Source organism: Anabrus simplex, chromosome 10 (genome assembly GCF_040414725.1).
Source record: "Anabrus simplex isolate iqAnaSimp1 chromosome 10, ASM4041472v1, whole genome shotgun sequence".
Classification (NCBI taxonomy): Eukaryota; Metazoa; Arthropoda; class Insecta; order Orthoptera; family Tettigoniidae; genus Anabrus; species Anabrus simplex.
The window spans coordinates 68,200,566-68,214,390 of NC_090274.1; the positions used below are offsets into that span (position 1 = coordinate 68,200,566).

At 40.3% G+C, this 13,825-nt stretch overlaps 1 protein-coding gene across 1 annotated transcript; it reads right to left on the bottom strand.

Moving 5' to 3' along the window:
- Window positions 1-6,735: 6,735 nt before the first annotated feature.
- LOC137502337 (cuticle protein 6-like) lies at window positions 6,736-13,504 on the bottom strand. Its single transcript, XM_068229336.1, has 2 exons — window positions 13,493-13,504; window positions 6,736-7,359 (listed from the first exon to the last, which is right to left on the bottom strand). Exons 1-2 carry the CDS (start codon window positions 13,502-13,504, stop codon window positions 6,736-6,738), a joined length of 636 nt encoding a protein of 211 aa, XP_068085437.1.
- Between the last annotated feature and the right edge of the window lie 321 nt (window positions 13,505-13,825).

Here is a 13,825-nt window from a genome sequence, read left to right on the forward strand (position 1 = left end):
TGACACCGACACCAATAACGTTGATAACCTACATCAGGGCATCTCAGGGTGCATGCACCAGTGCAACAGACGACTTCGCCTGATTGAACGCAGTGCAGACTCCCACTACTTGATTTGGAGCAATAGCGCTGTCTCTCTATTTCCCACACCTATCTCGCTCTACCTCACTTTCTCCGTAGCGCTCCATATCCGAGACAAATTGAGCCGAGCCTAGCCGAGTCGCCCCGACACGATGCGTTGCTCCGAGCCGAGCCGAGTGGTAGCGATGCACTGTGCACAGGACCTCAGTTTGCACGCGTGAGATTTTGGGCGTTTGAGAGGTCCTGATCCATATGGACTCCACGCTGCAGTCGATTACAGAGGCGACTCCTCTTGTTAACCAAGGCTGGGCACAGGCCTGAGCATAGCGTACTACAACAATTAACTCCGCAAAATGAACGGCAGCAGTGGTCGGAGCTCTTTGACAATCTGGTGGTTTATACTGACAATGCTGTTGCAAGGTGGGTCCTCCAGACGGGATAGGGACCGGCCCTCCATGTTCACCAGTATTTGCTTTTTAAATATGTAAAAAATAAATACATGATGTTTGAGATAAGAAATCGGTGGTATGGCCACGAAGTGCGTAGAGAAGTTGCATCTATTGTACAAACGATACTTCGCATCACGCCATCTGGAAATCGACCACACGTTCTGCCCAACTCTGGCTTGATGGCCTTCACAAAAACATCTGTTACGTACTTCTTGTTCCAAACGATGCACGTAATAGAACCAAGTGGAGATTGGCTTGTAAAACAGCATACCCTGCTCCATTGCCAAAAAAGCGCTAAGAAGATGAATTTCTGTGTGATTTCCGACAAAGCAGAAGTGTTACGAAATTTTGCGACGTTTGGGATGGGAATACTTGGGAGTAAGTTGAAGAGATGCTCGAATATGTGGTACGTCTCGAGCTGTCAGTGGTGAATTGGCATGGGAAGGAAAGATCATAATATGAAGATGAATTCAAGAGGACAAATTGGAGAAAATAATCATTTATAACACGAGGAGTAAGGGATTGCAATAAATTATCACGGGAAATGTTCGATACATTTTCTAGTTTTTTGAAAATGTTTAAGGAGAAGCTAGAAACACATTTGACAGGAAACCTGCCACTTGGGCGGAAGCCTCTAAATGCGGATCGTTGATGATGATGAACTGAAATAAGCCGTTGCCACAGCAACTATTGGGATAATTAGGCATTGCATGGTTAAAAACCATAGTAAACACGAGGCCTATAAGTGACCAAAGCTCTACCGTGGCTCTACGCCTCTGCATTTGGGAGACGGGACAAGGCTGGACCACATGGCTGGCCCCAACCGTCGACTGTCCTGAGAATGGTTTTCCGTAGTTTTCCATTCTCCTGTATTAAGACGAATTTCGGGACAGTTCCGACTACAGGCCACGGCCGCCATTACCCTCACCTACTCCGAGCATCTCCTTCACCGTAATAAATCTCCCGGCCTGAGAGACGGCGTCACCGTCTAAGAGGCCCGCCTCCCCCTTCAGGGTTGGAATGAAAACATTATAATAGTAGTAGTATTAATTATGCTTGAATTAAAGAAAAAGCAGTTTTGACACATATAAATGCCTTTCATTTAACTAAGTTTTCATAAAAATCGGTCCAGTTTGCTGGCAGACGGCAAAAGGAAACGGTACTTGCACTTTGGTGGTGCCTCGTCGCATCCACCGCCAATCCGGCTGATGCCCGTCCAGGAAAGTTGTTTATTAATCCTTTTATTTATTTGTTTCTTTTTAAAGTGGCGAAGTTAGGACTCTTGGCCCTTTCTTACATTTAACCACATACAGATTTAAAACTTTTACAAAATTAATTTAAAACATCCTGATAATCACTCACAGTTAATGAGATAAAACGAATAAATCAGATAAGCAGTAACAATTGTACAACTAATTAAGATTACTACTGATGAAAAAGTATAGGATAAATATCAAATTAATAACTAAAGTATAATATCTACTTAATGAACTTCTTAAGACGCCGTTTCCATACGGAGGTTGGCGACCCACGTAGCTGGCTCTGATCTTTGAATCGTACTGAGACATTACTATGTAAATTTATAGGAATATCCTTGAGAATATTGCATGCAGTGGTTTCCCGTTGCCTTCTGCATCCTATTGCCGTTGGCCAAAATTTGGTTCCTCCGCCTTTAGGGACAAATTCCTGCTCCCAGGACAACAGAGTGTCCTAACCCATACCTGCTCATCCACTGTCAGGGAGACTTGGTAGAGGGGACCTCCTTATACCGGGAGATATTCGGTCCCTACGCAGTTTGTCCGCCCTAAAGGTGGCTGTCTAAATAAGGACAGAAGGTGCAGATAAACAATATAAACTGTGGCCTAGGCAACGCAGAACATGACGAGTAGAATCCATATCTGTATCATGGTGTCCATTGCTCTTCAGAATCGCCGACACTTATGGCAGTATGATTGACAAAAGTAATAACCGGTGTTTTCAATGTATTGATTGTAAGAAATCAATATGTCGGACACTTAGGTCACGAAAATATAGCTAAATATAACCCTAATATTAATAATGACAGATCATAGTCACAAGACAACAAGAAACACATGGTCAACACATATAATCAAACCAGAAATAGTTCCTAGAACTCACAATTGAGGCACAACTCTTCTTAATAAATCGATGTGTTACTCAGCACATCTAAACCTGATTTTTTTTTTCAAGACCTAACTAGCTTCAAGTAAAATATATTCCTATGTGAGTCAAAAAGGAATTAACTGAATATTATTATGTTACAATCTGAGTTTACCAAAAACCATGTTACTATGTTAACTATAACTAGCAACAATGTATAGTCTTGAAAGAGAAGAGTGAAAACGTAAATGGAACCTCCTAAGAATTTAAAACTTAATACGTATTTATTTGTTTCATTCACACATCATTCATTCAAGTCAACTGCATTTATTATGGAGGATGTTGTTTTTAAACATACTAAACCTGCAAGACATTTTAATATCTACTGGGATCGTATTCCATAACCTTGAAGCAGTTAAGTTACCGAGAATGAATAGCTGTAGGTATTTATTCAATGAGGTGCTATTTCAGCTAGTGATCCTGAACGAGTATTAATTTCATGGAGTGAAGAAAGAAGCCCAAAATTGGACGATACATAGGTATGGCTGTTATTAGAAAGCAACTGGTAGACGATGTTAATTTGGTGGGGTTTTTTAGGTTCGTTTAAACGTAATCATCGTCATTTTTGTGCTGTGGTGTTATATGAGCATCATATCGGAGCTGGATGGCATATCGAATGCAAGAGTTCTTTATTCGTTGTAGTTTTTCTGCTTGCTCGTAGGTTATTTCAATCAGAACACTGTCATAGTAGTCAAAGATTGGAAATAGAAGTGTCTGAATAAGTTAGTTTAAGTTCCAAGGGGACAACATTAATATGGCGCTGGACACAGTAGTTATATGTTCGTTCCAGTCAGTGTTCCCTTTAACTATCTTGGAGTATGGCACTACAATACCATCAATGGTAATTGGAAGAGGATTTTGAATATTTTTAGAGCATACAGCAATTCGTGGTGTCCAATTATTATGCTTTGGGTCTTTCGTGGGTTGATGAATAACGAGTTGTTCCTGGCGTACGTAGGAAGTTAGGTCGGGTGGAGTGACTGGACATTAAAACTAGTCAAATTCCTCACGTCCTGAGCAGGGGTTGTAGACCATCAAGATTGTCACACATCATCACTGTATGTTCCGCATATCCTATGGTGTTAATTACGTCATAACTTACTTTCAACACACCCTATCGATGCTCAAAAGCTGGTTTGAACTTTTTTTCTGAGTAAAATTTGAAAAAAAATGAAGATAGAAGATAATCTTGTGAGATTGCTCTTTGGATTACTATCTCCTTTGTGGTTTTGTTTCCAGGAACGAGTTTCGGTAACTACTGTATCACTAAGGACTCCTGCATATTTTGTATGTTGTATCCTGTCAAATGCATTCCATTAGGTGTCTGCAATATATTCCTGCCCCGCGGTGTAGGGGCCAACGCGTCTGCCTGTCAACCGATGGCCCCGAGTTCGATTCTCGGCCAGGTCAGTAGTTTTTAATTGTAATGATTAATATCCCCGCCCTGGGGACTGGATTTTTGTGACGTTCTTAATCTTATTTCCCTCACACACAACATTCCACACTACCGCCAATCCAGTTACACGCAGGTTCATACAATGTGGTGTCAGTAAGGGCAAAAGATCCATATGGGTCGACGCCCCGAACAAATAGCATTTTCTTAAACCTGGAATATACCTTTTCTTACCTTTTTTCAGATACATAATATTATGTGACCAACACAATGAAAATTTTGTTTCTGTTTTTGTTAAGACGGAAGTTTATTTCGAAAGTGGTGTAAATCCAAAATTAATGAATTTTCAATTCTTGCTTTCAAGAAAATATTTATAAGGCCTTTCACTGCATTGCGAAAGTGTAATGCTAATACAGATCAGAAAAATACCTTTATTTGCTAAGTGACCTAATTCCAACGTGTATTGATTTCTAATGTGTTTTATATATATCCATTCTCATCAATCCGCTGGCTCTTGGTATAACTATTTTCTTTGAAGTTGGGACTGTAAATATTCTACACGGGGTCTGGCATCTCTTCACATGAAAATCCTCACCTAGGGAACATATTAAATGAAAAATGGATTTTAAAATCTCAAAGTTGGAATCCATTCGGATAAGTGCAAACCAAGTGTTCTGCAAATCCACACCTTCAGGGATGTCAGGATGTTTTCACACGTTCTTGAAGATGGGTAAAACATAATCATCTCTGAAGCCCCGACAAGAAAAGTTAGGCAGGCCAGCCAGTGAAACAGGAGAAAATAGAAGTTTTTCAAATGCTTCTAAAATAACTCAGTATAACGGAGAAGAACAATGCAATGCCGTGTGTTTGCTCCAGCTGGCAATATAAATAATGCAATAACAATGTAACTTACTCCATGTTTTGAATGAAAAATCCGCAACCTGTTTCCTGTCATTCGAACACGTCAGGAATGGAATGAATGAAGCCTCCATCTAGTGGCGTGGATAGGAATTGTGCCCGCTGACGAAGCCTGTCGCACTCTTCTGGAGCAATCATTAATGACCGACAGATGAAAAGAAATGATATTCGAGAGTGTTCATGGAATGAAAGATGACAGGAGATAACTGGAGTACCCTAAGAAAACTCTGCCCCTCCTTCGCTTTTTCCAGCACAAATCTCACCGGGATTTGAACCACGGAGTCCAGTGGTCATAGGCCGGCCAACTGACGCCTGAGTCACGGAGGCTTTTTCATGTTTTGAATATTCCAAAACGACTTAAGAGGCAACAGACACCTTTGACCGACAATAAAAGCGATTTTTCAATTAAAATTGAACTTTTCTCCTTATAACATCGCAACATTTATGTTAATATCTCCAATACTTTCGGAGTTATGACAAAAAATGTGAAGTCCTTTCACCTAAGCAAGACCTTTATCGGTAAGTCTGTTGCTCGTTAGCCGTAACGTTTACTTTTCAGAACAGTTTCCCTGAAAACTCAGAAATATTTGATATATTAAGACGAAATTTTGCTTGCATGTATATTTCATAAAGAAGAAGACGATCTACCAGAATTACAGAGCTATCTTCATTGGTAATGTTTCAAAAAATAATTTTCAAAAGATATTTAAAAAAACTACTTAAAATGACTTCATTAAAAAATATTCATCCTTGATGGAATTGAATGATTCTAGTACATGTTGTAGCTATAACATTACTTATCATAACAAAAAAGGAATCATAGAAAAATATTCATTTGTTTGGAAATTATCAGGGAAACGGCAAAATAGTGGCCAAGGTACACCGCCATTTTGAACAATGAATTATATATAATGGTCTATAGTTTATATACTTTTGAAATATGTAGGCATATTTTTCATACTCTTTTCTTTATACATTCATTTCCATTGGTGCGAAAAAATGTTCAACACACCCCATTTTCCTATGTTCAAAAGTGTAGTTCCCCCTTAACTCCAACTTACACGAGATAATTACTACCATTTCCCTTGATAATATTTTTTTGAACACAGTGTCAGGATGTTTATAGAAGTAATGAATAAAACTACGTTATATTCATAATCATATCCAATTTTAACCCAAACATTATGGGTACTGTGCTGCAAGAAGCTCTTTCCAAACAACATATAAAAATATATTTGTTAATAACCTTATAACAAATTAACTAATCAACTTCAAATTTTGTATGGTTGTCCATCCTATTAATATGTGCTTGTTTTTTAAATTTGGTTTTGATAACTGATAAATTGAAGAAATTAAAACTGTCTGTCATGACTCCCCTTAATAGAACTGCAAAACTTTTCACTTTTTAGGCGAAAGAATTAAAGTTATATACAATAAAGGAGAATGGAATAAAATGAGAGAAGGTATTGTTTGCAAGAAGACTAGTTTATTGCTATCATTAACTATTTACAGAACGTCATCGTTAGGAACTTAGGCGATGAGTCCCTTGGCTCGCAGGTGAGCGGCAGTATCAGCGGCTCTGGCAGCTTGGACCTCGACTGTGTCTACAGGGACACCGGCAGGGGTGAGGACGGGGTAGTGCTGGGGTCCGGCGTAGCCGTAGGCAGCACCGTACACAGCGGGGGAGGCAGAGATGCTGGAGTAGGCGAATCCACTAGCGGGAGCGATAGCGGAGTAGCTGACGGCGGTAGGCGGCGTAAGAGGAGTAGCCGACAGCGGGGGCGGCGTAAGTAGAGTAGCCGACAGTGGGGGCGGCGTAAGTGGAGTAGCCAACAGCGGGAGCGGCGTACACAGATGGAGCAGCGACGACAGCTGGGGCAGCAGCCTTAGCCTCAGCCTCCTTGACAGCCACCTCGTGGGCAGCCTTGGCGGCAGCGACCTCAGCAGTGTCCTGGACTGGCTCAGGAGCCCGCAGTTCGGGAGCCTCAGGAACAGCGGGAGCCTCAGGCAGGTTGGAGGCAGACACACGGAAGCCAGCGGCATCAGCAGTGTAGGCTACGTTCTGCACCTTTCCTTCGCTGTCGACGTAAGCGTAGGCTCCCCTGGTGACTCCGTCAGCGGTCCTGAACTCTCCCTTGATGGACAGACCGTCAGAGTAGCCGTACCTGTATTGGCCGAGAGTGTCCTGGGCGTGGTGCTGCTCGGAGACGACGGCGGGGGCAGCCACTACAGTGGAGTAGTAGGGCGCGGCGATGGGGGTGGCAAGACGAGCGGCAATACCTCCAGCGAGGTATCCAGGCTTAGCCAGGGAGATGGCCACCACGGCGCTCAGAACGATCTGGAACAGAAATAGCCGACCATCATGATACTTTCAACAAGAATGCTAAGACAAATATACCTATTCTGAAGCATTTGTTTAAGAAACTGAAATATATATACAAAATAAATGGCAAAAAATATGAACTTTAGCAAGCAGGGGAAGAAGGAATCGAAACTTCCTTAACAATTGCGAGTATTGCTCTGCTTTGGCAACCGGTTAGGTTTCTTGAGCGGCCAATGCATACATGCTCCCCACAACTACATTGTCATGCATATTTCTTTGCTTAATAGCTATAATTGTCTCTAAAGATAAATATAAAGCACTGGATATTTTTTGCATAAATATATCGTATGGCTATCCAAATATATGTGTGAAGGGACGTGACAAAGTCTGTGAGGGTAATGTAACCATAGCAACCGTGCAGGCAGTGATGTAAGGTATGGACGGATGGTCTGACCGTGTTACCTAGCAACCGTGCAGGCAGTGATGTAAGGTATGAACGAATGGTCAGACAACGTTACCTAGCAACCATGTTAGTTGCTATCTGAAATAGCAGCTGTTGATGGACGCCATGGCGGGAAGAATTATTTATATTCTTTTGATTTTCGCTAACGGAAGAGTGGTTTAAATTTTTAGAAAGACTTGGAACACCGTTTATGACTATTTACCATTTAATGCTTTCATACACTGGACATCGTCCACGATCAATGTAACACCCATTAACGGTATATGGCATGGAGAAAATTACATAGAATCACTAAAATTTACTGTATAAAGAACAGGGTTGCTCTCGAAGGACTTTTATTAAAGATCAGTAAATGTTTGCTTCGGTCAATATTTGCACTAAAATGAAATTCTTTGCTAATTTTTCTAATATTCTTCACAAATTGAAATCAAGTGTCATACAGCAATTCCATATAATTGTATTTGCTCAGAGAGACTAAAATTCCCCATGACATGATTTCACAAATGAAAGGACTTACGTTTATAAAAAACGACTGCACCGTCCTCAAATGAATGGATGAAAACTATAACGGTATAAGTGACATTTTAAAAAAAATGAGTTAAGCGCAGGATGTTTCTCCGGGAGGATGTATCCTCTCACCAGCAAATAGATACAAGTGATAGCGGTAATATTCTGCCCTCTAGTGGTAGGTCGTATAACTACAAATAGCATGCTTTATATGAGTGTTGAAGATGTTTAAATACCTTTTTCTCAATGACTGAAATGCTACTTATACCGTTATGGTTTTCATCCATTCAAATGATCTGTTGGAAAAAGATCAAAATTCTTGATATTCTTCGAAACTACCAATTATAGAACAGTAGGAAAATTTACAGTTCGGATTAGTCTGGATTCAAATCGTGACTGCCCTTGTTCGATATGCCGGCTCCGCGGTGTAAGGGTAGCGGGCCTGCCCCTGACCCCAATGCACTGGGTTCTATTTCCGACAAGGTCAGGCTTTTACTTGGATCTGTGGACTGGTTCTCGGGGTCCATTGAGCTATTGAGGATCTATTTGACGGTGAGATAGCGGTCCCACCTCGATAGTCATCAATGACGACTGAGAGAATTCATCATATCGACCACACGACTCCTCGTAATCTTCAGACCTTCCGGTTGAGCAGTAGACCTAGGCTCTTCGGGGTTGTTGTACCATGAAAGTCCGTTTGGTTTGGCTTCGTTAGAAGTCATTACAATCTCACTTATCTAACATAACTTCTTACAAGGGTGGTTAGTGCAGAGAAAAGGCGTTTAAACACCATCTTCTTGCTTTTTCATGGGAGAACTGCTTTTTTCCTTGGAAAACAGCGCTTCCTATCTCTAGTAGCATTCTTCGTAGAGAAACATTTTCAGATGTTTCTAACGTTTGTGATAAGAAACTGAGCAACTCAGATACTTCTAAACATATTAAATTCACTACTGCTCTCTTCCGCTGGCTAATATAATATTTTAGGTGAGTACCCCCTTTATTTGTTAGAAATTAAGCCCGTAACTATTATACTCTACAAGGGAAGAACCAACGTATACAGCTGCAAACTAGCAGAAAAAGTGAGCCAAATACTGAAACAACACGTTGATACTTATAGAGGAATTATTTATATTGGACCGGACATTCAGTATTTCAAGAATACTTGGCAAACAGTTCAATGAAAAATGTCTTAAATTGAATGGTATAAACCATTTACCATTAATTTACCTCCGTATCTCATTAGTATCATTATCGTTGAAACTATTGACATAAATATGTCTTAAATCTGCGCGTCATCCGAAAATCTGAGTAACGAAATATTCTATGTAACAAAATGTGTGAAGTGATGTTGCCTGGTAACAGTAACTTGAAAGCTGTATAGGTCATGGCCATCCATCACTACTTCACATCACAGCCTGCAATGTAGCTAGGTAACAACGCATCACATATTTTATTTAAAGACATATTTATGATTATTAAATTCTGAAATCCCTCATTCCCATTTAAAATTGTCTTTCCCAATGAAATACGTGCTTGTTCGAGCGTGTTCCCCTCTCTCTTAAATAACTTCGTCAGAAACCTGCATCATATCCGAGCGATCGTATTTCCTCCGTCAACTGATCTACTTCACCTGCATCACTATCATAAGATATTTCCAATTCAGTTTCATATAATCCTCATACAGTCTGTCCGTATTGCGAGACTCGTCCCTAATCCCGTTAGAAGTCATTAAATGTAGTTGATACTAGCTGTAATACTAGTAGATGCGCGGTCTGCTACCGTAGCCCAACTGATTTTCAAGATGAAGTACACGGATATAATTCTGGTGATTAGTGCCACCTAGTACTGAAACTCTAGCAAGGTGGTTAGAAGGAAGTTACCATCTCTAATATCCTGGGAGAAGCAACGAAAAGAAAATGAGTGGCCTACAACAGTAGCCCGCGCGCCTATAGGAACGTTAACAACATATTTATGGTAATTTAACGAGTTTGTATTAAGACATTAAGCCATTGAGGCAGTTTCCTCGGCCAAAAATGAACTTCTAGTCATAAATTTGCTTACAGGAATTCAACAATTCGTGTATGAAAATTTAGCGGAATTTATTATCCAGTGAAAATGATATGGCTGTTTCCCCAATCACTATGAATTCCTAGACAGAATTTGGTTATCAGAAAATGAAATAAATTTTGTGTTTCGATAGAATAATTATTACCATTAAGATTATGATGACTTAATTTATCATCCTAGCATGTTCCATGTCAATCTGTCTGGCTTAACCCTAATTAGTTCCCTTTTATCAAAGTAGCCTGAGTGAACGCAAAGACGGAATCTTTTTTAAAATGTATCGTAAATTTATACAGTGACAATTAAATGTTTTCCAAAGTAAACCAAATTTCTAAACGTAGACACAAAAGGACACAAATGCCTTATGAGTAAAGCCTGTATTTTAATAAGAAACGGCTTAGAATGCAAGCCATCTGCACAAGGGGTATGCTATGAATTTTGTATAAACATTAGGGACTTGGCACATCAGAACCCTTAGAATTTATGTTACTTTCGCCACATTACCGAAGAGTGGTCCGACTCGTTGGCTGAACGGTCAGCGTACTGGCCTTCAGTTCAGAGGTTCACGGGTTCGATTCCCGGCCGGGTTGGGGATTTTAACCTTAATTGGTTAATTCCAATGGCACGGGGGCTGGGTGTATGTGTTGTCTTCGTCATCAGTTCATCCTCATCACGACGCGCAGGGCACATACGGGTGATAAATAGAAAGACCTGCACCTGGCGAGCCGAACCCGTCCTGGGATATCCCGGCACTAAAAGCCATACGATATTTCATTTACCGAAGAGCGAAATGGAAGGTTCTTCCTAGTAACCAAATTAGCCTTCGGGGTGTGTTTACGAGAATATTATGAATATTATGTTACTGATATTTTATCTCAATAGATAAATGTTCCCACCTGAAAATTCTGCCTCGATTAAGACTTTAATAATTTTGAATGAAATTATCTAATGCTATGCATATTGTAAATTATTACGGTAGGTCTTTAATGACCTAGAGAGTTAGAACTAAGTCTATATCTTACCAGGAACTTCATTGTGCAGCTGGTTGTGTGTTTGTCTGTCTCATCCTCGGAGATCGCTCCTTTTATACTCACAGTTCGCGATGCAGTCTCCGCCCAGGGCCACGTGCTAGACAAGGTCGGTCGTTCCTCGCTACTCGGAAGATCTGGACACGCCCTCATCGGCTCGAGATCACTTAACAGCGTAACGGTAGTGGATCAATTTCTAACTTGAACGTTAAGGTCAGTGCAAGTGAACCTACAATTGAGTGGTCATAAAAATATCTAAATATTCATTTTTAATCTGGCTGCATTGTATGAGGCAATAGGTGCATTTATGTGAACGTTATCAGCTCTCAAAATATATCCAGTTTGCAGTAGATGGTAGATCTGTGTTTATAATTCCTCATCCTCATCATCATCATAATCTCCCACCAAAACGCGCAGGTCTCCCATAGGCGTCGAATGGAACGATTTTAACCAGGGGAGCCGTTAATATCCTCGAACTCTCTCGTCACTAAAAGCCTCTATCCTGAGTGAAAATGAACTACCAGGTAGAATTTGTGTTTGACTTAGCCATACACTCCCAAGAGAGTTTCGTTTTACCCGGTCTGCCATCTAGTAGGCCTAGAGTAAAGCGGAACATCGAATCTGACGAGCAGGCAGCCAGATGGCGTCAAATAGAAATGTTTGCACACGGTAGCTGAGAAAAAATATTATTATTATTATTATTATTATTATTATTATTATTATTATTATTATTATTATTATTATTATTTCCGACTCGTTGGCTGAATGGTCAGCTTACTGGCCTTCGGTTCAGAGGGTCCCGGGTTCGATTCCCGGCCGGGTCGGGGATTTTAACCTTCATTGGTTAATTCCAATGGTCCGGGGGCTGGGTGTTTGTGCTGTCCCCAACATCCCTGCAATTCACACACCACACATAACACTATCCTCCCTCACAATAACACGCAGTTACCTACACATGGCAGATGCCGCCCGCCCTCATTGGAGGGTCTGCCTTACAAGGGCTGCACTCGGCTTGAAATAGCCACACGAAAAAAATTATTATTATTATTATTATTATTATTATTATTATTATTATTATTATTATTATTATTATTAATATTATTATTATTAAAAATTTAAGTCTTTGAAAACTCGTGTAACACATGTTCTGTAGGTTGAAAAACAAGTTTTAAATACAAGGTACACTGAATTTTATTGCGACAAGCCATATCTTGTTGGAGACAAGAAAATTATTTATGAAATTTGTCACAATTAAATTGATCTTCGGTGAAAAATCAATCCTCAGCTAACCGTACATCTAAGAAATCCCAGACAGTGAAAGAGTAGCTTTAAATTACTGAGTTCCGCTGTCTCTGAACAACATGATCCTGAGAAGGAAGTGAACTGGAGGCTAGACACAGCAGGAAAATTATTTATATAAATTAATTTTCTCTTCTTATGTTGTTTATTCTTGTTTCTTTGATACTCCTTGGATAACGTTGTTCCTAACTCTGATGAGCTTTCTTCTTAGCCCAGGATTCTTTCATTTTTACACTGTGAGTTGGTTTCCTTTCCTGAGTCCCTTTCACTCACACCCCAGTACGCTGTCAGTGACTGGAGAGTGTCAGATGTTCTGATCAGCAATCTAAATTTATCCCTGTTAAATATATATTCGGGATCAATTTTTTTAAATACTAAGTCTATCCTTATGCTGTTTATTTATTTATTTATTTATTTATTTATTTATTTATTTATTTATTTATTTATTTATTTATTTATTTATTTATTTATTTATTTATTTATTTATTTATTTATTTATGACCGGTTAAAATTAAAACTTAGGCAAAAAACGGTCAAGTGTTATTATACAGTCGGGCTTGCTATGTGGTGTGGAAGCGTGGACCCTCAACTCCAGAGAATATCAGTGGAACGCTTGAGAGCCTTTGAAATCTGGACCAACCGAAGGACGCTGATTATTTCCTGCGTTGCTCGACTAACGTACGAAGAAGGACTCAGAAGGTCAAGGGAAAGGTGGGAAACCATGCAAGAATAAAGCGCAACTAAACTTTTAACCTTGGCCACGACCTCAGGAAATTATTTTCTTTACTAATATATTCATTAGCCGGCTCCGCGGTGTAAGTTTAGCGTGCCTGCCCCTTATCCGGAGGTCCCGGGATCGATTCCCAGCTAGGTCAGTGATTTTTAGCTGGATCTGAGTTTTGGTTCGAGGTCCACCTAGCCTACGTGATTACTATCGATGAGTTACCTAACGGTGTGATAGTGGAACCGGTCTAGGAAGCTAAGAATAACGGCCGAAAGGATTCGTCGAACTGAAAACACGACACCTCATAATCTGCAAGTCTTAGGGCTGAATAGCGGTCGCTTGGTAGGGCATGGCCCTTCGGGGCTATTGCACCATGGGAAGGAGGGGGAAATGTAT